We start from the raw sequence: 27525 nt of genomic DNA on the forward strand, positions 1-27525 counted from the left end.
GTCGTGATACCGCTCCAACCACGCGCCAACCACGGGTGGCTCGACATGTTACCATGGAGACGGCCTCATTTTCACGGTGCTGCCGATGCAGGAAGCAAGACCCGAACTAAATAAGAGGAAAGGAAATAATGAATGAATGGCGTCTGGTGAATGGGACGAGCACGGAGAGATGAAATAATCAGACCGATCTGTACATGACCGATCTGTGCGAAGAGCTTGGAGTGTGGTAGGTTTAGAACACCAACAGTCTGCATTAAGGTTCAGCAGGCTTTTGGGAGCAAAAGAGAGACAGTTTTCAATACGAGAGACAGACATGTCATCGGCCCAGTGGCTTAAAAACAGACTGATAAGGAAGTGACAGGCAACAAACAAGCCGACAGGGTGGGGAGGTGTTCTCACTGGATCATGGATCAGACGTGTCAGGAATGACTGACTTTACTGAAGTGCGGTGATCACAGGACAAAACAATAAGTTCAACTTAAAGGTTTTACATAGATCACATTTGACAAACACAGCAAAATGAGCTGGCGACACAAATGCATGGCAAAAGTGAAAGGTGCACAATTTCCCCTGCAGGCTGGAGTCATCTGGACCTCAGATACCTGGATTTTGGTTCCCTTTTTCTTCAAAGCTTTTTTAATGTTTGCAAATACTAATGATGTATTTTGTTGATGGAGCTGAACTGATGGTAGAAACTGACAGTCCTGCATTAAATGTATACAAATATATTGAATTTCACTGTCGCTGAATTTCACTGTCGTACTATAACAGGATGCCACTGTTGCAACAAGCCAGTTTATGACATTTCTTCCCTCCCGAATATTCTACCATCAACAATCAACAATCAGCAGAACGTTACAGTGATAAGCCTGCTTGATGTAAGAATCTTAATCCATTTTTCATTTACTGGTTAAAGGTATATTCTCCTTATCTGGAACAGTCTGAATACAGGAATACAGGAAATTGTGTCTTAGTGCATTTAAAAAACAAAAGGAAACAAAACACACACACACACACACACACACACACACACACACACACACACACAAACTTAAAGTCCCATCAGAATGAAGGAATGAGGAACACGTACATACTCCTTGGAAAAAAGATTGCATCAGATTACTTTCACAGGCCACATTTCTTTCTAGATGTAGTACTCACTGACAAGCAAGCACTATTAACCTGGTTTATAACGGTTCTTTAACACCCTGTTACCATCACCCAGCGAGGGGGAGTCACCCAGCCACAGGGTGATATTTCAAGCAGCTCACTCTGAGCATAAGTGGGTAGGTTTAAAAAAAAAAGAAAGAAAGAAAAAAGAAGAAAAAGAAAAGATGGATGATGCTTCTAATTAAAAATCCATGTTAAAAAAAGTCAAGTGTTTCTCACCATGGCACTGATGGTTTCCTCCCAGTCTGGTCTCTCTCTGGGATGGATGTGAGCCAGTTCAGGCACAAGGTCGTCGTCCTCCAGATGACGTCCAGGTCTCAGACCCCTGCAGCCAGACACACACAAACAGAAGCTTAGAACTCAAATGGCACACACTGGACTATCACAGTATCACTCTTAGTGTATGTATATATGTGAAAGTGCTATGCCAAATGCCTGGTATAACGATCTCAACTTCATGAAATATGAATTTATCCAGTACGAGTGAATAAATAGAATCCCAAATGTTGCTTTTCAATGCATTTAAATCTAATACATAGCTTTATTCCTTTATATTTTGCTAGGAAAATATAAAATAATACGTTTGGGATTATTGTCATACTGAAAAACAAAGACACTGCCAATCAGACGCTTTCCAGATGGTATTACATGGTGGATCAAAGTCCACTTTCTACCTTCATAATTCCATCAAATTTTGACAAGATTCCCATCACCACTGGTACGACACAGGCTGGGTTTTACGGATGGTTATAGACTCCTGTACTAGTATGCTGACCACCTCTATGCATACTAAAGACAAGTTGAACCAGAGATACTATATTTGCATTAAAATATAACGAAATATTTTTTTCAAAAAAAAAAAACAAAACGGGGTGGGCTCAAATCTTTTGCACAGTGCTACCAGCTCTGTGGAGCATACCGAGGTGAGCTGTAATAACCGAGCACTCTTCACACTTACAGTTCTTTACGTGTCACAAGTTTTAATAAAAGAAAACTATCAATAACCAAAACCCAACTCTCTTCAATGGGGTTAATTACAATAACATTTCTTTCTATTTTTTATTTTTTTAAATACAAGCTCTACAACAATTACTACGTTTACAAAATTCTACTGCAGAACACTAGCACCACTGACGAACAATGGGCCATGACTTCAATTTCTTGGTTATTAATGCAAATTGTCATGCACTCATGTATATATCTATCTATCTACTTAGCACTTTTAATTCTTATTCTCATTTTTATTTTCATGTCTATTTAAGCTTAATTTATAACAGTATTTATAACAGTATGTTTGCACTGAAGCACCGCAGCAATTTCCTAATGTTGTAAACCCGCTCAACATTTGGCAATAAAACCCTTTCTGATTCTGATGACCATTGGATCAATGGCTGAGTACCATTCACAGAGAGTTGGGGAACTGCTGCAATCATGACACTGAAAGAAATGTCCCCCTTGACTTCCCAATCAAACCAGTGTTCCTCCCTGCACATCCTCATCCTGGCATGAAAAGTTAGCTCTATGTTGTGCCATCCGCTTAGCCAGAGGTTGTTTGGTTCCCCCAACGTATAAATCATGGTAATCCTTCTGGCACTCTATTTTACTCTGTCTGTGCTGGCAGAGCAGATCCTTGGGGTGGACATGTTTCTCCCACTGAAAGCGCTGCGTCCAGGTACACAGAATCAACTTTTTGGGTACCAGTTTGTTTATTTGACTTCCCCATGCAGTACCATAGATCCTCCCAAACATCACATCTGTGGTGCTCTTCAGGACAGGAGCTCACTGAACTTCACTTCAAAGTTATCCTACAGACTACTATCCTAGCAACATCCAACGACCTTAGAGTCTCCCATCAGACTGTACCTTTTGCATAAGATGTAGTTTTTTTGTTTGCTTTTTTTTATTTTTTTTTTTATTATTTCCTTATGTTCTGGGTTATTTGGGTGTGTGAAGAAGTAAGTTCATATGTAAGCATGTTCAGTTTCGTATACTTTGAGATCAGTGCCTCAGGTACTAAACAAATGTATCAGTTGAATTGTTCACAACTGTGTGGAATGCCAGAAGGCAAAATACTGTATTTAGACACTAAAACGAATCACTTATTATGCTTTAATCATTTATATCCAGTAATCAAAAGGATGTGAAGCTTGGGTTTATTTTCAATAAATGTCTGGAAGTGTCATTTTAAACCTATTAAACTGCAGAACATAAAATGCTGATCCTTAAAAGAGGATTTATCACTTGTCCATGACTATAAACTTAATATGTATGGATTGCAGGGTCCAGTTCGAGGCATCTCGAATGTAACAGTCAGGAAATGAAACATGACATGAACAGTGGATAATTTGATGAGGGCAAATGAGTTTGCAATACTCTGAGAGAACAAGTTGAAGTTGATGAGACATCTGTCTGAACTGACCTTGTTTCCATAGAGCCGTCTCTCGCACACACACACACACACACACACTCTCACTCATTCACATACAAACAGTTGCCTCAAGGATGTGTTTTAACCATTGTAGACAAGAGAGGAAATTGAAAGAGGGGGAAAAAAGGCAGTTTTGGGAAGAATGGAAGATCTGCAGCAGCTGCAAGATGACAGACCGAACTAACTCTGAGACAAGATCTCTGCATTGAGATAATTGGACTTAAGGGCTCGAGACTCTGAGACGAGATATCGGAAGCCAACTTTAGCAATGACTACATCTCTTTACTCCCAAACCTTTTTACAGAATTTTTCATGTAAATTACTTCATCATTCACTCAAGGTATGATGCTTTTCTTCTGCCTGACAATTTAATGTAGAGTCAGAGATTTAAAACCAGGGCTAAGACCCACTGAACAATAAACACACTCTATACCAACTGACACATTCAACAGTCAACAAAAGTAGTGTGAAAGCATTTTATTCATTCCAACTGCAGCAAAATCCAAAACAAGGTCCTGAACATTCATCAGTACAGATATGACCTGATTCCCTGTGGGCCCGATAAAGCCAGTCAACCTAGCAAAGACCCTCGCTGAAAAGCCTGAGAAATAAAAAGCCTTGATTAGACATGACTGAACAACAGGTCAGGGAGATATAGCTGTCTGTAACTGCACTGCGCTGATTGACCTGAAGTGAGGAAACTGACTTAAACTGATTTTACTCATAATAAACCAAAGTCCTCTGGTTTATGATGCTTGACCCTGGTAAAGAAGGCCCAGCAGCGGCTGCACGTCCTCTGTGTCCTGAGGAAGAATAACCTGGAGGCCATCTCCAGATCCTCCTGTGTCAGGAAAACCAGGGTCATCACAGGTGACCCCTTGCACCCCACCTATCACCTGTTTGACCCGCTACCCTCTGGTTGGCGCCTCAGGTCAATCAGGTCCCACATTTCCAGACTCACAAACAGCTTCTTCCCCTGGGACTGTTAACAAACACTATATCCCCCCACACCCCACTCTGCCCACCCACCTCACCAAACTGAGCCATGGTCTTAGTAACACTCATCACTCAAGCCACTCACACAGACTCCATTCAGATGAAGTCTTTTCTTTGGACTACTTCCAAGCACCATCTAATATGTGCCTCTCGCTTTATTTTGTATATATATTTTTGTTTTGTATCTACAGTGGGGCAAAAAAGTATTTAGTCAGCCACCGATTGTGCAAGTTCCCCCACTTAAAATGATGACAGAGGTCAGTAATTTGCACCAGAGGTACACTTCAACTGTGAGAGACAGAATGTGAAAAAAAAAATCCATGAATCCACATGGTAGGATTTGTAAAGAATTTATTCGTAAATCAGGGTGGAAAATAAGTATTTGGTCAATAACAAAAATACAACTCAATACTTTGTAACATAACCTTTGTTGGCAATAACAGAGGTCAAACGTTTACTATAGGTCTTTACCAGGTTTGCACACACAGTAGCTGGTATTTTGGCCCATTCCTCCATGCAGATCTTCTCGAGAGCAGTGATGTTTTGGGGCTGTCGCCGAGCAACACGGACTTTCAACTCCCGCCACAGATTTTCTATGGGGTTGAGGTCTGGAGACTGGCTAGGCCACTCCAGGACTTTCAAATGCTTCTTACGGAGCCACTCCTTTGTTGCCCGGGCGGTGTGTTTTGGATCATTGTCATGTTGGAAGACCCAGCCTCGTTTCATCTTCAAAGTTCTCACTGATGGAAGAAGGTTTTGGCTCAAAATCTCACGATACATGGCCCCATTCATTCTGTCCTTAACACGGATCAGTCGTCCTGTCCCCTTGGCAGAAAAACAGCCCCATAGCATGATGTTTCCACCCCCATGCTTCACAGTAGGTATGGTGTTCTTGGGATGCAACTCAGTATTCTTCTTCCTCCAAACACGACGAGTTGAGTTTATACCAAAAAGTTCTACTTTGGTTTCATCTGACCACATGACATTCTCCCAATCCTCTGCTGTATCATCCATGTGCTCTCTGGCAAACTTCAGACGGGCCTGGACATGCACTGGCTTCAGCAGCGGAACACGTCTGGCACTGCGGGATTTGATTCCCTGCCGTTGTAGTGTGTTACTGATGGTGACCTTTGTTACTTTGGTCCCAGCTCTCTGCAGGTCATTCACCAGGTCCCCCCGTGTGGTTCTGGGATCTTTGCTCACCGTTCTCATGATCATTTTGACCCCACGGGATGAGATCTTGCGTGGAGCCCCAGATCGAGGGAGATTATCAGTGGTCTTGTATGTCTTCCATTTTCTGATGATTGCTCCCACAGTTGATTTTTTCACACCAAGCTGCTTGCCTATTGTAGATTCACTCTTCCCAGTCTGGTGCAGGTCTACAATACTTTTCCTGGTGTCCTTCGAAAGCTCTTTGGTCTTGGCCATGGCGAAGTTTGAAGTCTGACTGTTTGAGGCTGTGGACAGGTGTCTTTTATACAGATGATGAGTTCAAACAGGTGCCATTCATACAGGTAACGAGTGGGGGACAGAAAAGCTTCTTACAGAAGACGTTACAGGTCTGTGAGAGCCAGAGATTTTCCTTGTTTGAGGTGACCAAATACTTATTTTCCACCCTGATTTACGAATAAATTCTTTACAAATCCTACCATGTGGATTCATGGATTTTTTTTTCACATTCTGTCTCTCACAGTTGAAGTGTACCTCTGGTGCAAATTACTGACTTCTGTCATCATTTTAAGTGGGGGAACTTGCACAATCGGTGGCTGACTAAATACTTTTTTGCCCCACTGTATATCCCTCTTCATTGTATTAATTTCTCCTGTTTGCTAATTATTCTTGCTGTTTGCTACTTATATTACACTCAACAAAAATATAAACGCAACACCTTTGTTACTGCTCCCATTCCCCATGGGATGGACGTAGAGACCTAAAATTCATTCCAGATACACAATATAACCATCCCTCCCAAACAGTGGTCACAAATCAGTCCAAATGTGTGGTAGTGGGCACATCTGCCATATTGAGATAATCCATCCCACCTCACAGGTGTGCCACATCAGGATGCTGATCTGACATCATGAGTAGTGCACAGGTGTACCTCAGACTGCCCACAACATTTTTTGTATCTGGAATGAATTTTAGGTCTCTACGTCCATCCCATGGGGAATGGGAGCAGTAACAAAGGTGTTGCGTTTATATTTTTGTTGAGTGTATATTCCAGCATTGATAGTGTGGAGCACCCACAGTTTCGTTATGCATGTACAATGACAATAAAGGCCTATTCTACTCTATTCTATTTTATTTCAGGCGTTTTGCATTTGACTCATTATGCATTATTCAATATACTAGGTTGATAAATTTAAGAGAGGCTACTGGAACAGAACCAGCAGAAAGTATTATGGCTTTTATTTATTGGCAAAATGCCACGTTCTCCTTGATGGAGAGTCTAATAAAGCTACTCCATGACTCAGTGATGTCACGTCCTCCTTTAATGCAAGATTAAATATTTAGTGAGAGGTAATTCTGGAAAGTTCTAAAATAAAGGGAAATCCCTTTGAATGTTCTTCAGCTCTTTAATCTCCATCCTCCGGTCGGGCCTCCCAGTCAGCGGAGCTTCTTTCCTTCCATACTAACCAAATCCAACTAACATTTGTTCTACTGGAGACACTAGAGCGCTGTGCCCAAACACACTGCTGTGACAGTTCTCTTCTAAAGAGTGCTGAATCTGAACCAGAGCCATCGAGAGCTTTGGTTGGATTGTGTAAAAGTGTTTGATAAAGTTATGGAGGGAAGGTATAATCCATTTGTCATGGCAACGAAAAGTATCATGCTAGCTCATCGTACATGTGCTGTTAAAAGTGTCTTAGTCTGAAAGTATGTGAGTGCACATAGCAGATGTGTCCACACATCATTCTTGGAAAGAAATATTTTATTTAAAAAAAAAAATGTGATTACAAACAAATCAGTTTGCATGAAATGTTTCATCCCACAAACAACCAATACTGGATGTTCTTGGGTGGTGATGAGAGAATATGGATATATTGGATTAGATTTAAAAATAAAAATAGAGTGTGAGACACTGTTTATACATTACAGCAGCATTCCCATGTATACTGGACACACCAATCCAATACCAAAGTATCTCTGACAGGCCAGTATTATCTGGGCTCTTCCCTGACTTCAGTTATTTATCCTGAAAGTCAGCTCGCTGGCCACACGGTAAATGATATGAAATAACTTGTGAGAAGGCCTTCAGAATTTTTTGACTACTGTCGCACAGCCTGAGCATGATGACAAGCTTTGAGCAGCACTTATCAGGGAAGGCTGAGGAACTACTGACAAAGTGTGAAGCACTTTGAGACACCACAGATAAAGGCCAACCGTTTTAGTGCATTTTATTCGCCCAGTGCCACCTTTTCTGTTCAAAAGTGAAGTGAAATCACAGACTTCTCAGAATGCCTCCGAGTTTGCATGTAAAAAGAAAGAGACTGCCCTCCACAGCTTCTCTGTCAAACATTCTTATAAGACTGCAGCCAGAAAAGCTTGCTCATCTTGAACAGCGCTCGTCTCTGCTTTCCTGCCTACCTTCTTCCCAGCCACAAAAACAGATAAGAGGAGAAACTGACAGAAAACTTCCCTCTGCTAAGCTCCCGGCCTGCTGAGTCAAATCTTTCTCTCTCCAATTGTGTAAGATCAAATGCAACGAACTCCACATACGAGACTGTGTGAAAGTTTCAGTCTTGACTAGTTTTCCAGCATTTCCATCAGCATCACAATTTTACGCCACGAAAAGCAACAGCAGCTTGTTTTTTGCTCTGAAAATGAAAGCCATGAATCTCTCCCCACATTTATCCTGAACCTCAACTTTCTCATTTCTCCTCTATTAGGCTGCCTCAGTACTGGAGCCACTGAATGTCTGACTCAACATGTCCTCAGCCACGAACAGAAATCCTGTGGTTTTTCATGCATTTTTAGGTCCGTCTGGTGCAGGTCTCACCCTTCAAATGAAGATACTAGTTTGAAGATAAAGAGGACGCTCCATTGGAGACTATGACAGCTACCACAGGGCAGGCTACTCCCTAGACACAGAGATAGCAGTCACAACCACACATGTGGTCATTTTAACCTAACCCAACGGCGCATGTTGTTGGACTAATGGCGTAAACCGGAGAATCCGTAGAGAACCCGTGCAAACACAGGGACAACACGCAAACGCCACAGAAAGACCCCAGCCAGATGGTGGATACAAACCCAGACCTCGCTGTCAGGAAATGCTGTGCTGCCCTCGTTAACCAAGTCCTGTGGACAAATACCATAAACTGTATTTAAAAGATGGATGTGGCTCCTGGGCCTGAAAAGTGAAGCCAACGTGGAAGCATGGGGCAGCTCTGCAAAAAGTCCATTTGCATAAAGATCTACTGTTCAGCAAATTAACTACAAGCTCAGTAAACCCTTTCCTGATGAGTCTCAATTGCTATTTTCAAGTCTTATGAATATAACGTGAGGATCATGTTGTGCATAGTGGTCTCACTAGAATAACAGAGGATAAAGCAGGGTTTGCTTTGGGGAGGTGCTACCTTGAGATTAGCCTACAGTACGTCTCTGTTAGTCAGACACACCGTTCATTTATCACGTCCAGCGCCAAGACAGAAACACCAAAAACATTTACCAACACCTGCACTTCACTAAACTGTGGCTACATCTATAGTTTGTATTTTAAACATTGTGCTATAAAATGAGAGTCTAGCCCACTATCATCATGCTTTTCCTTTTTCCCCAGAGGTTTGAAAAGGACAATAAAACAACTGTGGAAAAGAAAATGGTTACACCACTAATAAACACTCTGAGCCATTACTGAAGCAGACTTTGCAATTAGCAAAACTAATCAGGCCAGGCTGTGCAGACACAAGCCACCAGTATGTACATTACAGGGTTGGCTGAATAGTTATTAGAGGGCTGTGGCTGTAACACCAGAGCAATAAGTGTCATCTTCAAGTTATTTGAAGAGACCAAAACGTGAAGATATTTTGTTTACCATCGCATAACAAACAGAATACCCCCTAATACTCATTAATGAAAAACTAAGACTATGTAATGTTTTAGATTCTATGATTGTATAACCAATAAATATAATTGATTAATGAGTGACACGCGTCAAAGAAGACAAAAGAACAAATCTGTGAAGCCAGATCTGATGTAAGGAACGACAAATAAAACACTTAAATCCTGTCATGGTGTCAGTGAGTTTTCCTCAGACTGATTGTGGCTTTTTCCTATCATAGCGTCGTCTCTCTGTGTAATCCCAGACTGACTGATTGACTGTGATGGTTGGTTATGACGACGACAACTGGACGCTGTGGGGACACCATCTGTTGTTCTTCTTTTGGCTGGAGTGAATGCTTATGACTGAATGTTTAGGCTTGTTCTCCTGCTGTGAAATGAATTTGAGATGCTTCCATTACAGTTCTGTAGTACCTTTGGGACTTGGGGTCAACTAAACTTTGAGAGTAATTTCCATATTGATCTGAGAGTCACTCACAAAGAATGAGTCCAGAACAGCATTTGAAAGCATGAATAAAAATATTCATGCATACAAGACGGAAATCACTCACTTGACGAGCAGTAATTTGCAAATGAAGGCGAGTCTAAAGGTAAACGGCACAAAGTCAGAGATGAGACATGAATAAATACAGACAAAGCACAACAACAACTAGTAATGCCAGTTTGGGTGGCTCTGATCACTATTTATGAGAGCAACTCTTAAGAGCATAAACATGTTTTCTGTACTGAACTGAACACACATGGATACATGCCACTTTTAGAACTGCCAATATTACCCTCCAGAGAATATCATGGCACTGGTTTGGTGAAAGAGATATCCAGCAAATAGCAAATGGGGGCTGCAGGGAGTATACTGCCTCATGTTCGGCCTCACAAGAATTAAGTGAATTTGTTTAGTTTAAATTGATATTTCAAGTCAATAATTTATCCACAAGGAATAAGCTAGTGAATCAGCACGTCCAGAACTGAAAGAAAGCAGTTTATTGCACTGACGGTGACAGTTGTTTCTTTCGGTTCCTTCCATGACTTTGTGTTTTAAAAGTGTGCAATTTAAAAACTCAGCCAACTTCATCGCTATTACAGACAGACTTGCTAGGACACTGATTAGTCTGTGAATCAACATACTGTACTTTAACGTGAGAAGCAGCTGGGCAGGGCCTGGCTATCCAATATAACATAACCAGCTTCTAGGAGCTGCCTCTGGCTCCAGAAATTTTTATGTGAAATTCGAGCTCGGTTTCGGGACATTCAATCACTGAAAGGGAATGAATGAAAACAACGGTGGGGAACTGAAACTGGTTCCACCTCCGTGACGCAGAGAGACTTCCTAAGCCTTTGGGCTAATTACCATCAAAAAGGAAGCGAAAGGTTTTAACTCTCTGCAATTTCTATTTCTTTATGTTTTATATACAGTGGAATGTTTTCTCTGGCAAGAGGCATAAATGAGTCTATATCATCTTTGGTACTGGAACAGTATTCACATTTCAGATATTCAGATGTATAAAAGGCTTAGGAAGTCTCTCCCTCACAGAGGTGGAACTAGTTTTAGTTCCCCACTGTTGTTTTAATACATTTCCTTTCAGTGATTGAATATCCCGAAACCGAGCTGAAATTTCACTAAAAACCGCACGCACGCACGCACGCACGCACGCACGCACGCACACGCACACGCACACGCACACGCACACGCGCACACACACACACACACACACACACACACACAGCCAAAAAAGAAAAGAAACACATTTTAATCTGAGTATAGCATCACGTTAACTTGCAGGATATTGTCCTGGGCAGCCGAGTAGCAGAGGGTGTTGTTAATCATTTTCAGCTGCTTTGGTGTTAACAAAATTAGCAACAGGTGCTCTGCAGAGGCAACAGTGGTACAACCCCGGGAAACAGCAGTGGCTTTACAGGTGGAGGCCACTGACACTTTTCCCTACTCACATTTTCTGTTGTTTACAAGCTAGGGTCAATGTCACAACTGACAGCATGAGGCGATATCTAACCCTACAGAGGTTGCACAGGTAGTCCGATTCCTCCTGAAGAGCTCCAGAAGAGCTGGACAGGGCTGAAGAAGGTCCCTAACCCATCATCAGGACTGCTTCTTTGTGCAAGGTGGAAAAGGATGAGCACTGCCAGAGCTCTAAAAAAAAAAAATACCACCCTCCCAACCAGACTGGCCACCCCAGGTGCCACCCCGAAGCTAAAACAATAAAATTCAATCAAATATCAAATGGACGGTTATGTTTTCACAGTGAAGCTCAGATATCCGAGTGTAAGTGAATGCAGCATCGGCTTTTGCACTATGAGCATCATGTTAGCAAAGGTAGGAGAGCCAAGCGCGAAAGAGGCACCGCAGGAAACAATTTTTCGGCGAAAGAAAATGAGGAGAGAATAAATGTCCCGGTAAGTAATATTAAGTTTGTTGAGTTTAGTAAACTTCGGTGAAATTAGAATACCAAAAAAATAACACTTAAAGAATTATTGCAACCGTCGGGTATTTCAGACAGTAGGCTACAGGGGGGAGCTAGCATAAGAGTTACGAGTTATACGATATAATCCAAGTCGTAACATTGCTGTGTGGAGCTGCAGATTTGGTTGCAGGTTAACACAGCTGGACTGGCCATTGGGCATTTGCCGGTAGGCCGATGTGTAAATATAACTCAGTTGTTTGGTGAATGAAACCTGAAAGCACATGCTTTAAAAACAAAGGGTTGCGTCCTATTCAAGACAGATGAAGGTATGGCCTCCTGACATTTATATGACTAACTCTGCATTCGCCTTAGGTGAACAGAGCTATCAGAATCTCACAGTTCTATCATGAAGCACATCATATCATTGCCTGAATGTGATCACCATAAAGCCTCTGAAGTGAGATCTCTGGGATTCTGACAACTCCGGTGCGGAGCTGTGAAACTGAAGCACAGAACCCTTGCATCTCACGACTACCATGATTACATCATATTACACCTTTTTCAATACCGGTGAAGACGTTGCTGGGTTCAGTGCCGAAATGCCCAACAATCAGTGTTATCATTCAGCTTCATCATTAAAACCATGTTTGATTATCACACTTTTAATCAGTCATGTAGACACTGCTGTAGCGCCACCAAAGCCTGACAACTATGCAGGCAACACAGTAACATTTGTTTGTTTTGTGTCTACGAAAAAATGGCAGAACTCGGTACTCGTGGTGCTCTCTGGAGATTTTTCAGCTTCATGAGAGGACAAAAATCTGCATTTTGGTTGATTTTGGATTTGACAAGAATGCTAAGAGGCAGCACAGTGATGTGGTGCTTAGCAGTGGCACCTCACTGTGAGCGGGGGCTTTCCCGTATGGGGTCAGCAAGTCTCCCTGTGTGTTTTCTCCAGGTAACCTGGCTTCCTCCCACAGTCCAAAGACATGCAGGTGATCAGTTCATAATGTGGGAACTCAGAGACATTATTAATGTTCTGTCAGTAGATGTTACAATGACAGTTGTAAACGTGTTGGGGGCTAGAAAACAGATGATAGCCGTGTTAACCAGCACTCATCTACACTACTTTGATCTCTTTTTGTTTTGCTTTGTTTTTTTAAACAACAAAGCAGCTGGACATCAGCTTCATCAGATCAAACTGAAATATAAGCAAGCATCCAAAGCAGGGTGTAACCGCATTCTGCACCGGGATGTTGATACCGACATGGAAAAAAACCTGCAAGCACAGCTAACATCAGCCAGCAAACTAAACTGACTTTTTGTGCTTGCAATGTTATACATGGAGCAAAGCACCTCACATATCAGCAACTACTGAGGAAATGTATTAGTGGTTTCACACAGCTCCAAAATGGATTTGGATTTTGAGGTGAATTTGTTTGGCCAATTCCTGACTTCGTCCATTTATAATTTGCTCAGTTTAAAACATTTTATAGGTTTTCTGTCTCAGAAAGAAGAAAAAAATTCCACTAGTTTTTTTTTTCTCTTGGTTTAACAACTAACAACGTGGTTTTCAGGGGTATCAGTTTGCATTTCTTCTGCTACTGCATATAACAGGTTCCACAGGTGTCATTTTCCTCCCTTATTTTAGATTCCCATCTAACTCCAAGTTAAACAGGATTCCCAAGGTTCCAAAAGCAAAGTTAAATACATTTCATGTTGCAAATAGTTTGATGCACTCTGGTTTTTCATTTTAACTCTTGCATCACCTCACGTCTTGGTCACAAAGAACATCCTGATAATGTACAATAACTAAAATTCTAGATATTAAGTTAATAAGACCAGACCATTTTTTATAAAGTTTTGATACTTTTTTGGGTTGGATAATCCGTGGAGCATCAACTGGAAACTAACGTGCCTGACAAAAAACCTCAATTGGAAAAATGGCATGTTCTATTCAGGGCATCAATACGTGAAAATTCAATAGAAAACTGGGCTTTTTTCTCTGACCGGCTATGAAATATCAATAATAACAATAATAATAATAAAATGTTCTTTTGAGCAGATCAAAAGTAAAGTCTGATGCATGTCATTTCCCATTTAAAAGGAAAAAATCTGGGAAAGCAAAGAGCAGCAATAAATGGATAGAAAGACAGCAAACAGGGTGGAATCCATCAGTAGGCAGCGCACAGGATTTCAACCTTATGCATGTTTTGGATCTCATCCACAGGCTGGAAGTCTCTCCAGTCAGCCAGCAGTTTAGCTGCCATCCCAGTGAGGCAGTTTATCTGTCCTACATATGGCATCACAGACGGGACTTCCATCCACATATTTCTACCAGTTACTAATGAACTGTTTTCATCCTATGAAGGGGAAGCTCTGATCCGGCATGTTGTTGTGCTCCAGCTGTACTTTTAAACAGCACTACAGGGTCAGCAGCTATCAATGCTCAACTGAAATATGTCTTGATGGCTCCATAAATATTTCTCTGCTATTGATTAAGTATATCTGTTGCTCAGCAAAAACTGGGCATGGAATAAATGCTCGACTGTAATAACCATTAACCAACCATTAAAGAGTAGCGTGGCTGCTGGGCAGCATATATTATTAAAAATCTAAGATACGTATGTGGATATATACGAATATATATGAATAATGATGCTGTTGGGTCAGATATGAACTTTGCGATAAGTGGCACACTTTGTAATTTTTATTACAATATTATTATTTATGTTAAATTCAGAGGTGGACATGCTGATTTCAAGGTCCAAACATTCTCCTTTCAGAGAACAGAATTTATGGTTTCATCAATTATGGGACGCTGTTCAGGTCCTGAAGCGGCCCCAGAATATTACACTACCACAAGTTTATGAAATGCTGTGTTAGTTTTATGACAGATGTAATGAAATGCAAACCTTTAAAAAGTCTTGTGGATCATTAAGATGTTTTTTGGTAAAAGTGAGATGATCCTGTTAGTCCAGCAGTGGCTTTCTCCCTTGGATACCATTTTTTTCCCATTCTCTTTCTTGCTGTTGAGTCATGAACACTGACTGTTGACAAGGTAAAAGAGGTCTGGGACAAGTGAGGGGGTAACTACTTTTTCAGAAAAAGCCAGGTAGGTTGGACAGCTTATTTCTCTTAATAAATGTAATCATAATTTAAAAAGTGCATTTTCCTGGGTTATTGCTGACTAGTGACTAAGGACTAAAAGATTTTAAATCTCCAAGCACCAGTGATTGGGTCCTTGTACCTTTGTGCTCATTAGTGTGAGAGAGTTGAGGGGCTTTGGCGTCATGTAGATCAGCGGTCCCCAACCCCCGGGCCTCGGACCGGTACCGGTCCGTGAGTCGTTTGGTACCGGGCCGCGAGAGTTGAGGCTCAAGCGTGAAATGTCTGGTTTTCAGGGTTTTTATCGGTTTTCAGCGTTATTTTGTTATCGTTTTTATCGTTAACTCTGTTTTCCTGGGTCTTTTCACGTGTGTTATGAATAAATCTTCTTTTTTTCGGTACCGGTACTAGTTTTATTTTGTTGTATTTATCCGCGACACCTTAAAGGCCGGTCCGTGAAAATAATTGATTGATTGATTGATTGGTAATTTATTTCAACATGTGAACAATATACAAGTACATTTAGAAAAGAAAATAATGTCGGGCATAAACCGGTCCGTGGCGCAAAAAAGGTTGGGGACCGCTGATGTAGATCCATTCACTCTTAGACATTAAGAGTGAATGGATCTACATAATTGTTACGAAGCTGCACATCACATGTGGAAATACATCTACTGTCGGCTTTCTGTTGCCCTACGACACAGAATGTCTCTCTCAGCATAGGAACATTGGACAATGTATAATTGTGTTAAAACAACTTTCTTTTACACGGCCGCACATTGTATGCCTGGATGTTGCCACGGCAACAATGTTCAATGAAACACTGTTCAATGAAAAGTCGCAATTTCCATAATGATGCATTGCAACGCTCTTCAGAGGACACGAACCAAATCTGAATTTGAAGCCTCTCTGATTAATTCACTTGGAAGAGTTTGTTAAAGGGGACGTGTTCTGCTCATTTCAAACTGCACCTTTATTTCTTTAGAATTTGCTGGAGCAGCTTTGCATGATTCCCAATTAACACATAACTCCTATGTATCTTATACTGGGCCTTGGTGCCCTTTAAGGCAGTTTTCTTCTCACTGGCTGCCCCTCGCAAACCCAGGTTTGAAAAGCAAGTGGGTGGGACTTCTGCGCTATATAGTTTTAAGATGCTTGTTTTCGAGTCTGGACATGTATGTACAACATGTGCTACATATAGGAAAGTTATTTTTTCTTATTAGGACATTTGTCACCACATTGCCCAAGATCCAAACATTATGTTTCCTATTCAAAGATTTAACTTGTCTCATGATTAACTTCCATAGTCACGAGACAAATGATGTTATCCTGAATCAGATGGCATTTTCTTCCCCATAGACTCATAAGCTGTGTATGCTTTGTAAACCCAGCCACTCTGTTTAAAAGGCTGCAACGTAATATGTCTCTGAACATTTTGCAAAATCAAAACAATCAGAAAGGAGCAAAGGCAGAGATTTCCCACAATGCAACTCAAAATGATCTTTCATTAGACCCTTGCTGTGGTAATTTCCTCAGATCTTGCACACTAGTCTCTAAACCTAATCGCCAAAAACACAATATCACAAACGATGACAACACTATGACATAATCAAGGATATTTCCTCAGACTTGTCAAAGCAGAAAGACTCAGTTGTTTTAATGTGTTTAGCAGTATTAACAACAAAAAGTAAATGTATATTCACAAGTAAAAACTGACATACTTGCCCTTGGGTGACATGTTAAAAAACATGCTGCACTCTCAGCTCAAACCTGCACATCTTGTGAGCTCAGATAAACATCAAGTTACTCATTAACGTTTTATCAGATCCCTGAATCAACACATGAAAGCTATACCCCCAGCAGCCTGCGCCCGCCTTAAATTACCAGCAATGTGATCCATTTGGTTCGTTTGCATAGGCCTCCTCCTGCACTCCATCCTGCTCTGTGGTCCGCTTATCCCAGACTTGATTACGACATCCCAAAACAGCATGCAGCTTTACAGCATTCAGCTCTGCGTCACCTCCTGAGGCCCTCGTGTCCCCAATTGGGGTTCTCGTCACTCGTCAGTCCCGGCTCCTGATCCTGTGATCAAACTTTGTCCACCACGATTCAGCCGGCTACTTTTATACTGCACTAGGTCAAGCCAAAAACCTTCTCCTACCCACACAGAAAAAAGAAATAATCTGCAGTGTCAGGTTGAGCAGACATACTCCTGTATAGATACTTTATACATCATCATCATCAGGAAACATTTAGCAAAAAAGGAATCATCCAATTCATAGTTTCCCTTTGCTCATCTTCACCTCTTCTAATTTTTCACCAGCTTGCTCTCACTAGTAACGTGGGACCACTGTCTCATATATGCTAAGCTGCTGCTGCCATGGTAACCTCAGTACAGGATTTAGACCCAGTTCAGGACTGGAGGGGCACTGAGAAAGGGGCAGGTGGAAGAGCTGAGCGGCCTTAACTGTAATCCCCAACACCATGAGCAAAAAATAGAAAAACTAAGCTAGACAGCACATCTGCAAAAACACAGACAGATGCGCACGACACGCCACTAATCCAGCAGCGAGAATAGCCCACATTAGCAGTAACGTTGGCGAGATAGACAGAGGCCTCTGTCTACCTGCTCAGACGAACAGCATAAAGGTGTAGTTCAGAGAAGGCTGCAGAAAATCTGTCTTCGTCAATCAAATGCGAGTGGTGACTAACAGAAATAGTAAGGAAATAACAGCTAAATGACTCACAGCCTTCATTCCCTTCATTATGCAATCTCACATTGTATAATGTGTCAAAGGAGATCCCCGGAACGTGTCGGAGATTACTTATACCTCAGTGGTAGAGAGCGTAACAACCGGAATGTTCCAGGAGCACCCGCTGGCTCATGATAGAGCTCGCTATGCACAGGGAGGCATACCTTGGAACAGCTACAGCAGTGTTTGTCCTAAAACATCCCTGTGAAGCATGCGTGTTTACTGGATGAAAGTCCATATGCGTTTTTGTGAATGTGCATGCTTGAGGGGAGGGTGTGTGTGACGACAGTCCGTGTGGGTGTGGGTGCACAGCTGTAGAGATGACGTAACTAGCTGAAAGCTGATCTACTCAGCCTATCGATGGGGACACTGGTTTTTGGAGCTGGGATCTGGGAGTCTGAATGAGGAGTTTCCAGCAGTGATGGCTAGTTGCTATGGGGCTTTACGGTTTCTGTGTGTGTCTGTGTGTGTGTGTGCTGGAGTGTGAGGGGGGGGGGCTGTACAAACTCAACCTATCAGCAAAGCTACAGCGCTCAGGCACGTTTACCAATGCCTCCCCTCCTCCTCTGCATGCGCATACCCTGGTGTCATTTCTCCTTCAGGCACAGAGGAAGCCAAGTAACTCCCCCCTTGTGTCATAGCGTGAACACACACACACTCTTACGAGCACAAACCAGATTCTCCAACTATCAGCTGAAAAACTGAACTGCCTGCCAGTGCATTTGCCTCACATGAAGTGAGAGTAATGGTACAGAAGACGAGACACACGCATGCACAGAGAGAAGAAGATGGGCTCACTTACTGTAAGTAAGCAAGCACACACACACCCCTTCCCATCCTCCGACCTCACCCCCAAAACACACACAGATGCTCACAAACTCTCCATACCTGTTTTCTGAGTATAAACAAACTAACATGCTATTCAAAGCCCTAAGGTGTGGTCCTTCTCTTCCACACACTCTCCACTCTGATGGAGAACGTCGGGGGCAGTGTGTTCCTGGGGGTGTGTGCCAGCCTCATGCAGCTCGCTTACCTGTCCAAGATGTCATGGCTGGATGTGGCTGTGGCTCCCAGTAAACCCAGTGCTGCACTCCCCACCGCTGCGGCAGCCCCGCTGCCTGCCTCCATGATACTGACTCACTGCAATGAGAAGCCTGCCAGAGAAGCGGAGAGGGAGGGGGAGAGAGGGAGGGGGCGGGAGGGAAGGGGGAGGATGTGAAGAGGTAGAGCAAGAGGGAGAAAGAGGAACGAGATAAAAAAAATCATCACATGTAGGAACTCGACAGAGGGGGGGGGAAAGCAGAGGGATGGAGAGGAATGTGGGGAATAAGAAAAGAGACAAGACTGAGAACATGATGTGGTGTAAAAGGTACACAGGAAAAGATGTGCGAAGACGGGCGGGGTGGTGGGGTGGGTGAGATTGGGGTGGTAGAAAAAAAACAAAAACAAATTAACTTTAGTCAGCAGACCAGATAAGTCATGACTTTTGCACGACACATGGCACACGCTGTCCAATGTGAACCAAAAGTCAAACAACATCATCAGCTCCATCGGCTTTCCCGCTGCGGTAGCTGTGCTGTCTGAAGTCTCCATCCTCAAACAGTCTTTTTACAGTCCTCGCATCTTTTGGTCAGCCATTCTTTTTCACATCTCCACAAGTAGGTCTGATTTCAAGGGAAAGTTCCAAAAACATTCCAGAAAGTCCTAAAAGGTTATAGCAAACGAATGTGTTCTCCACCCTCATCAACGTCAGCCACAAACTACAAGCAGAATGCTAGCATAGGATGTTCAGCAATGCAAATCTCACGCCAAAAGTTACTACGCTTACCAAAAAGCTCAACACCGGCCTCTGACTGGTCGAGTCATGCGCAGCGATTTCTCATGTTAGTCTGGTAAAAAACAGTTTGTTTGCTTTACAGTCTACTGCAGCCTGTGGCAGTTACTCTTTGGTAAACAACATATCTGTTAAATGAAGGAGTGAGACAAAGTAAACACATGCAAAGAAGTTGGTGGTTCGATCCCTGGCTTCACCAGTCTGCATGCCAAATATCTTTGGGCAAGATATTAACCCCAAGCTGCTCTCAGATGCATCGGAGTACGAATGTGTATGAATGGTAGTTAGTAAGCACTGAAATTATAGAAGACTGTGCTTGTGCGAATGGGTGTGAATATGGCATGTTGTATAGAGCGCTTTGAGTACTACGAAGAGTAGAAAAGCGCTATATAAGAATCATGTAATTTACTACTTACCAGAAATTATTTTCTGTGTTGAAAAATGACTACTTCCTAATATCTTCAAGTGCTTATTCTATAAAGGCAACAGTTCGACAAAGATTTAATTTACAGTAATGTAACATATCACGAGAAGATGCAAACCCTGATATATCAAAGGCGCAAACAAGGAAATGTGAGGCTTACAAACTGACACCATCGATGCATCCATCACTTATAACAACTAAACAACCTGTACGTATAGCTATAGTTACCGTTCACTACTGCTCTTAAGATCCACCTGCAGCCTTTGAATGTTTTTAAACCGAGAATCTTTAAATGTGTGTTCACTTTGTTCTTTGTTTATTAAAATCACACCTTATATCATCTTGCTCCATTTAGCAGATGCAGGTTATTATGTGTTCAAGCAGAAACATGTAGGAGCTGAAAGTCCTTTGAAGTTATTACACATCAGACTTATAACCTGAACCAAAACTATGTTTTTCCTTCAAATGAATGAATTGCAAAATGCTTTAAATTATTTTGTCATCATGTGACTATGGAATAAAGTTACTACCTGAGGGGTCTCTGCACGTCATAGAAACAGCTAGCACTCCTTCCTGTGTTCAGTGCCAAGCACACATAGTGGGAGCATTGTACAGTGATTAAGGTGACTTTAGGGAATATTAACAGCGCTCATCACCCACCCACTGAATCATCACCGTGACTATAATCACAGGAGAGAACATCTTCGCATCTCTGGTATTATCTCTGTAATACCACCCACCACAAAACCTCCCAGGGAAATCTTAACATGTCAGTGCAACAAAATAGATCACAGTGACACAACAGGAATGACCAAGAACTTTACATCCCCTGGGAGCCAAAGAGCCAGATTTCTGTGGCAGTCAATGGCTACGCTCTGTAATCCCAAGAGGATGGTGCCAAGAGTGGGGCGCGAGAGGAGAAAGCGTAGGAGGAAGAGGATCTTCACAAGCCACACTGAAGCAGCTGGTTCTACATCCGAGGCAGACTTGCCGGGCATACGTAATCCTCCGGCCTCTCTGGTGCACACAAAGTGTAGCTCAGGCAAAAAAGGCACCATGTTTAAAAGGCACATGTCATCTATTAACATGGATAGTAATTTAATGCCAGTATTAGAGACTCCAAATATTTGCCTCACCTTCTTTTGAGACATTTAACTCATTCACTGCCATTGACGTCTATAGCCGTCAATTGCAGTGAATGAGTCAATGGGTTTAACTCATTCACTGCCAGCCATTGGCAGTGAATGAGTTAAGTGACTCAGAGATCTTTGTCCTGAAAATAACAAGCATGCACTTGAATCCAGAGTGATTAAGCTTCTTCCAAACCAATCGAAAAGCGACGAACTCTTTTGACCTGTGACCGTCTTTGATATAAGCAGTAAGTCTGAATGGAAAGATGATAAACTTTTCTGTATGCTGCACAGCGCAGTTCACCTTTTTTAACCACCACATTATTGACCTGCAGCACGTGGCTGTATTGACTGCTATGCACAAGCGGACTGGCCTGGCACAACCCGGGCAAGTTGTTGACATGGACATGGGCTTCATGTTGGAAACACAGCTTGCCCTGAGCTACTGTTAACTCACACACAAAGGCAGCTCATCCCATTTGACATTAACTAGATGTTTTTTGTGTGACTTCATCCGCCTGTTTATGCTGTGGGTATGGAAACACATATCCCTTTAGGTACCGTGTGCAGACGGAATGAAGTGTGTGCATTTGTTAACAGAAAGCGAGTTTGTGTATACCAAGCAGGCAGCCAGGCACAGCAAAGCAGGGTGAGCTTCCCACGAACACCTGATGCAGCAGAAAAAGCCACAACATGGCTGACCTTGAGAGAGGACAGAGCCTCAGCTCATCTCACAGGAGATTAAAAATCAAGATTCAATAGTCTCTACACAATAAACATCCTCACTCTAATCTGAATGGCAAAAACAGGAAATCTTGAGCTTACTAGAGCCCAACTGGGAGCGGTTAGCAATCTCATCTCACAGCAAAAAGGCTCTAGGTTCAGACCTCCGGGGGGTGTTCTACGAAGGAAGGTCAACATAGTTTTGTTTGCCTTTGCTGGCTCACTCTCCGCGTTGCTGTTTATTTCCACTGTGATGACTGAACATTAAAGCTCTGACATTTTAAACTGATTGAAGAAGTATTCTTGGTTTTTGTTCTAGAAGCTGTATTTCCGGACTTGGCAGATTATAATAAAGAATACCAACATTTACACATTCGCTGCACCAAATGAATACATGCTCGTTGCTGTGAAAATGTGACCCGCTGTTTCAGTGGTTTTACTTAGGTACGGCTTAACAACTTGCACATTTAAAGTGAGAATATACAATGTACCTCAAACATACTGTAAATTAAAGGTTCTGTGAAAAGTTGGCACTTCCAGCTGATGTTAAACCAAAACTCAGAATATAAGATGCTCCAGAACAGGTTAGGTGTTTAGTTCAAGTTACCACAGTGACTTAGCCATTCAGACTTTATGCTTGGCTCGCTCAGCCGTTTATTTCTGTAGCAGACCCTTCTGGTATGTGGTTGTCTCTCTCTGGTGGCCCTGTGTACCCCAACTTTTACATTCTGACACTGGGATAAGCTAGCCCCCTGAGCCTACAATGCATTAACGGATCATCAGGACAACTAATTTCTTAGTCGACTAAACAAGGAAAAAGAATTAGACTAACCGACTAGTCTAAAACTAAAAAACACCCTCATATATCAAGTTAAAGTAGTGAAAAAAACTAATAAAAAGGGCATTCCAAACCATTAGTCACCATTAATCATGCCGATTAACAGCTTGCATCACGCATTATCAACATTACAGATTATACTCCAGACGACGAAAAAGAAAGACACTTAAAATAAACCAATGGAAAGAATATGATATTAAAAAACACGATACTACAAAAGATGTTCACATATTACTCAAACACGACAAATTAACAGTAGAAAAACTGATAAACCTAAGTTTATTACCCCGAGGTCGTATTAAACGGCTACCACATCTGGAACCTACTAGTAACAATGGTGATGATTAGTCAACTAGTCGAGCATGTTCCTTTACTTAGAATAAGTCAATGTTCTAATATTTTCCGGTCCACGTACATGTACATTCTTTCATGTTTAATCAAACAAACAAACATAAAAAAATAGATATGAAGATGTAATTATTGTCTCAATGCAAATGCAACCATCCATGCTCCCAAATGTATCAGCTAGGGGACGCACCAGGTCCAAAAACTGGAACATGGAAAACTGGAAAAATTCAGACAATGTGACGGTTAAGATCTTAAGTTTACTTGTAGTTTTTCTTTAAAAATAAAAATCGAATTCAATTACATTTCAGTTTAAGAAACGAGTGTGAAAATGTTAATTCCCATAAAGGTCACATTTTAACTTTTTATCTTTTGCCTCTGTCACTTTCGGTTCAATGTCACGAAGCAGAGCGTCTCCGGAGTGCGGTAGTGAGTCATAAATATAAACAGGTCACTCAACATTAAATCAATATCAGCAAGGCGAAGTTCACTCATCCCTCCTTCACTTTAAGCCACAGCAGCTACAATTTAAAGAGACAGAGACTTGATGCTCGTCTGCAACATGAGCTTCTCTCATTTACCTTTTCTCTGTTACAGCTCAACAGTAATTCTAGCGCCTCAGATTTGTACAGTAATGACTTCAGCATTAAAAAATAAATAAATCTGAGATTATGAGATTAAAACAAAGCAGAAATTGTATGTCTATAAACAGAGCTGCATTGAGTACTGGACATTAATTACTGAAATGATAGCAGCATTGAAAAGAAAAATGCTGTCATGGAAGGAAAGTTCTACTTTGAACAGTCTGCATTTAACTTTGTTTTCTGTTTAATGCTTTCACTCTGTTTTTTAAATCTGTTTCCATTTTTTTAAACTTCCTCCTACTTTGCTGTTCACAGTACGTTCTTCTTCGTTAGTACTGAGAGCAGTCTTAGCAGATGATTTAGGCGTTAGTGCCCCCATCGCTTGCTGTAGTGTATTAAAATAACACATTTACACATTTAGAATATGACACGTCAATAAAATTCTGCATCGACGATTATGTCGGCGAATCGTTGCAGCCTTGCATACACGTCTGATGCAACTTGCCATCTAAACTAGCTAGCGATAGCATATAATTTAGCATGCTACCCTTTTATCCTTGTATAGTAATTTCTGGCTCCAAAAAACACCAAACTGTGACACTTCAAAAAAAGAAGATAAAACAAATCAATATGACATGAGATGTCACCTCATCCTGGAGAAATGTGAATTGAATTATTCGTTTGGTCTCCATTTATCCTTTTGTGGACACCACGTAAATATTCTAGTTGTTTCATCATGTTTGTGTTTAAGGAATAATCTAAACAGACTTTTAGGAAGCACCAACATTAATAGTAAAAACCTCCACGAAACCTTGAATGGAAACCACTGAAAAAGCTCAACTGTCCTGTATAATGAGTTATAGGATGGGTAAGTTAGAGTTTTAAGTAGTTCAAACTTTCGAGTTCAGGGAAACTGTTTGACAGGTGAAGGGTGCTTTTGTGCTCACGCTGATCCATCACCCTGTGGCACGATGGATCTGATGTCACCTCGACTGGCTTTGACCTGTCGCACATCTCTTGATTTTTGTAACATGGTGCCGCTGCCACCATGGCTGGGCTGAAGACAGAGGAGTCTCAGGTTGTACAGAACCTCAGAGATTCACTTCCTTCTATAAATACAAGTGGCTGTTATAGATGTTACTGGTGCCACGTGAAGCGACCAACACGGCAGGCATACTGGAGCTTAAAGGGGCTGATGGAGAACTGCAACAGTCATTAAAATATCTGAAGTAAAGTAGTAGATTTGGGTACATACAAACACGCCACCTCCATAGAGCCATTTCACTACTGTGGCTAAAACACGCCAAAGGAGCACCAGCATGTAGTCGCCTCCTGTTCTGACACCGCTGACCTCCTCGACCTCGAACACGCACAGAATGATAAACCACTGGGGGCCCATCCAGTGGAGCCCTTTCCCTAACTTGAAAGACTTCAAATACATTGATGTGCAAATTAGCCAGTAATGGCAACCTGGACACTTCTGGACCAGTTTTTGACAACCTAGCAACAGCATTGAGCTTTGAATGGAGCATTTCACTCCAGTGTCTCTGAGAGGCTCACTGAATACCAGCAATATGCAACCATTTCATGCTTTCTGATACGGACAGGCAAGCAGCAATTTGTAGAAGTTGTTTCGCAAAATGAAGAGGTCATTAAAGTTTCCCACGACAAACATCATTTAGAGAGTGAGCAGCAGGCCGGCTCAGTTCTGCCACATTTATCTGTAACAGTATAAACAGAGATTTGTCGACTTTTCATGCCTCTTTCCCAGTACATTCACACTGAGCAGGGATTAAGAGTGGTGCTGGGAGGTGTACAAAATAGGAATTCCACATATAGCCTTACCAGTAAAGAGACACAACGGCCCAGTGGGTATTTTCAAATAAACTACTTGAAAATACCCACTGGGATCACTAAAGAGCACATCGGCAGGGGGCCTGCACTGTAACTGTGCACCCTTCATACTCACATCATAACACACATTCTACATGAACAGAAGGCAGCGTGTGAAACAAACTTCTAATTCAAAGACCTTTCCTCTGATTTTTTTTTCCAGAGCCTTTTTGCACTAGCACCTACTCGGCTTGGCTCTACTGTTTTTGTTGTCCATTACAGTAGAGTACCACCTTAATGTGGGTGGGATCATTGAAGAAATGCAGGACCGGAAGAGATCACTTTGATCCCCAGTCAAGTAGGTACTAAAAAAAAAAAAAAGTACTAGGTAATCGGTACTACCACCTAATGGAAACCCCTAAAAACCAAGTGGTCGAGTTAAGTGGAAAAGAACCAAATAAACTCATGCCGTTACCAGCATTCATGCGTGTGCGTGGTCTTTATTTGTCAAATAACTAGTGTTTGTATCCTGCTAACCATACAGGAAGCATAATAGTCTGTAAACAGCTGAGAGGGGCTCTGTAACCTCATTTAAGAACAATAAAGAGAGGGAGGATGAAAATGAAAGCAGAGATGCTCCAAAAATGTGTAACCAATAGAAGACCTCTGTCTGCTGTGAAATGTGGGTGTGAACTTTTGCTAACATAATTTAAAAATGGTACGTTTATGTTTTTGATATTTGTCTCTCTTTTTTCTCCCAACAGATAATTTTAAACCTATACAAAGACCCAAATATCAAAAAAAATAAAATAAAAATGGAGTACTATGTTGTTAACAACACTCCTACTGTAGCAGCCACATACTGCATAAGTCACATCCACTATTTCACTCACAGGTTTATTCAACATTTTAAGGAACATATTTTAAAATCAAACTACCTTTTTAAACAGTGCCTGGGTTCTTATCTTACTCCCATGCCACTACAAGACTGACATTTACAGTGACTTGTGTTTTTTGCTTAATGAGGTTCTTCCCCATTTCCAACATTCCTCCCACTGTGTTAAACTCTATTCTGCAGAGCCTCATCAGCACTGGGAGAACCATTGAACCCTTGAGCTAGTGCCAGCAGCAATGTACAACAAAACAGTGTGTGGAGAAATGCCTTCACACAATCATTCTAAAGGGTACAATGTGATACACTTGTGGCAGGAACCACTCTGATGTTTAGGAAACCTTTTTGTGTACAACTAATGAATGTGCCTGCAGTGTTATCGCTGCAATCAGCCTTTATTCTCCATTCATGCAGCAGTAATGCCAGGAGCAGAGCTGCCTGTCGATTAGAGAGAAACTGCTCTGAAAGGTCACACGACACGTCTCAAAGGTTACAGGTTGGATCCTCAAGAGAGCCATCTGTTCTGTCAAAGCGTCCTTGAGGAAGAAAGTGAAGTTTCTCTAACACCCAACACAAGTGAAAACACACAAGAAAACATACTGCACTGTCTTGCATTAAAAAAAGGTCTCCAATAACACCACACATCAGTTACAAGACACAAAGTAAACTCTGCAGCATCAAATATTCATGTGTGACGGTGAATGAAACATGTCATGTCCATATTTAAGAAAATATTTCTCAGTTATAATTAAAGCACCACCTGGAACCCATCCATCCAAATAGTGTCACCAACAATAAGTGCTTGCTCAAATATGGAGTTTTACAGGAAATTTTTAACTCCCCAATATTCATACTTGGATGTAAGCCTCAGATTAGACATTCTGATTCAACTGAAGGGTAAGAAAGACCAATGACATTTTCATTATTTTATCTTTTCTTTTGATTTTACTGTAATACATGTACTGATTTTTCAAAATCCCGTCTCT

General features: G+C 41.7%; 1 protein-coding gene across 1 annotated transcript in view; it reads right to left on the minus strand.

Moving 5' to 3' along the window:
- The window catches only part of arhgap32b (Rho GTPase activating protein 32b), a 128384-nt gene that overhangs the window by 63623 nt on the left and 37236 nt on the right, over positions 1–27525 (minus strand). The window contains exons 2-3 of the mRNA XM_085419941.1: positions 18970–19280; positions 1390–1495 (exon numbers count right to left, since the gene is read on the minus strand). Of these exons, the coding sequence (XP_085276067.1) occupies positions 1390–1495; positions 18970–19064 (201 nt within the window). The 5' untranslated portion in view covers positions 19065–19280. The remainder of the gene's footprint in view (positions 1–1389; positions 1496–18969; positions 19281–27525) is intronic.

The sequence above is a fragment of the Rhamphochromis longiceps genome, linkage group LG10 (assembly GCF_057381845.1).
Source record: "Rhamphochromis longiceps isolate RC_006_pf linkage group LG10, R_longiceps_female_GT1.1, whole genome shotgun sequence".
NCBI lineage: Eukaryota > Metazoa > Chordata > Actinopteri > Cichliformes > Cichlidae > Rhamphochromis > Rhamphochromis longiceps.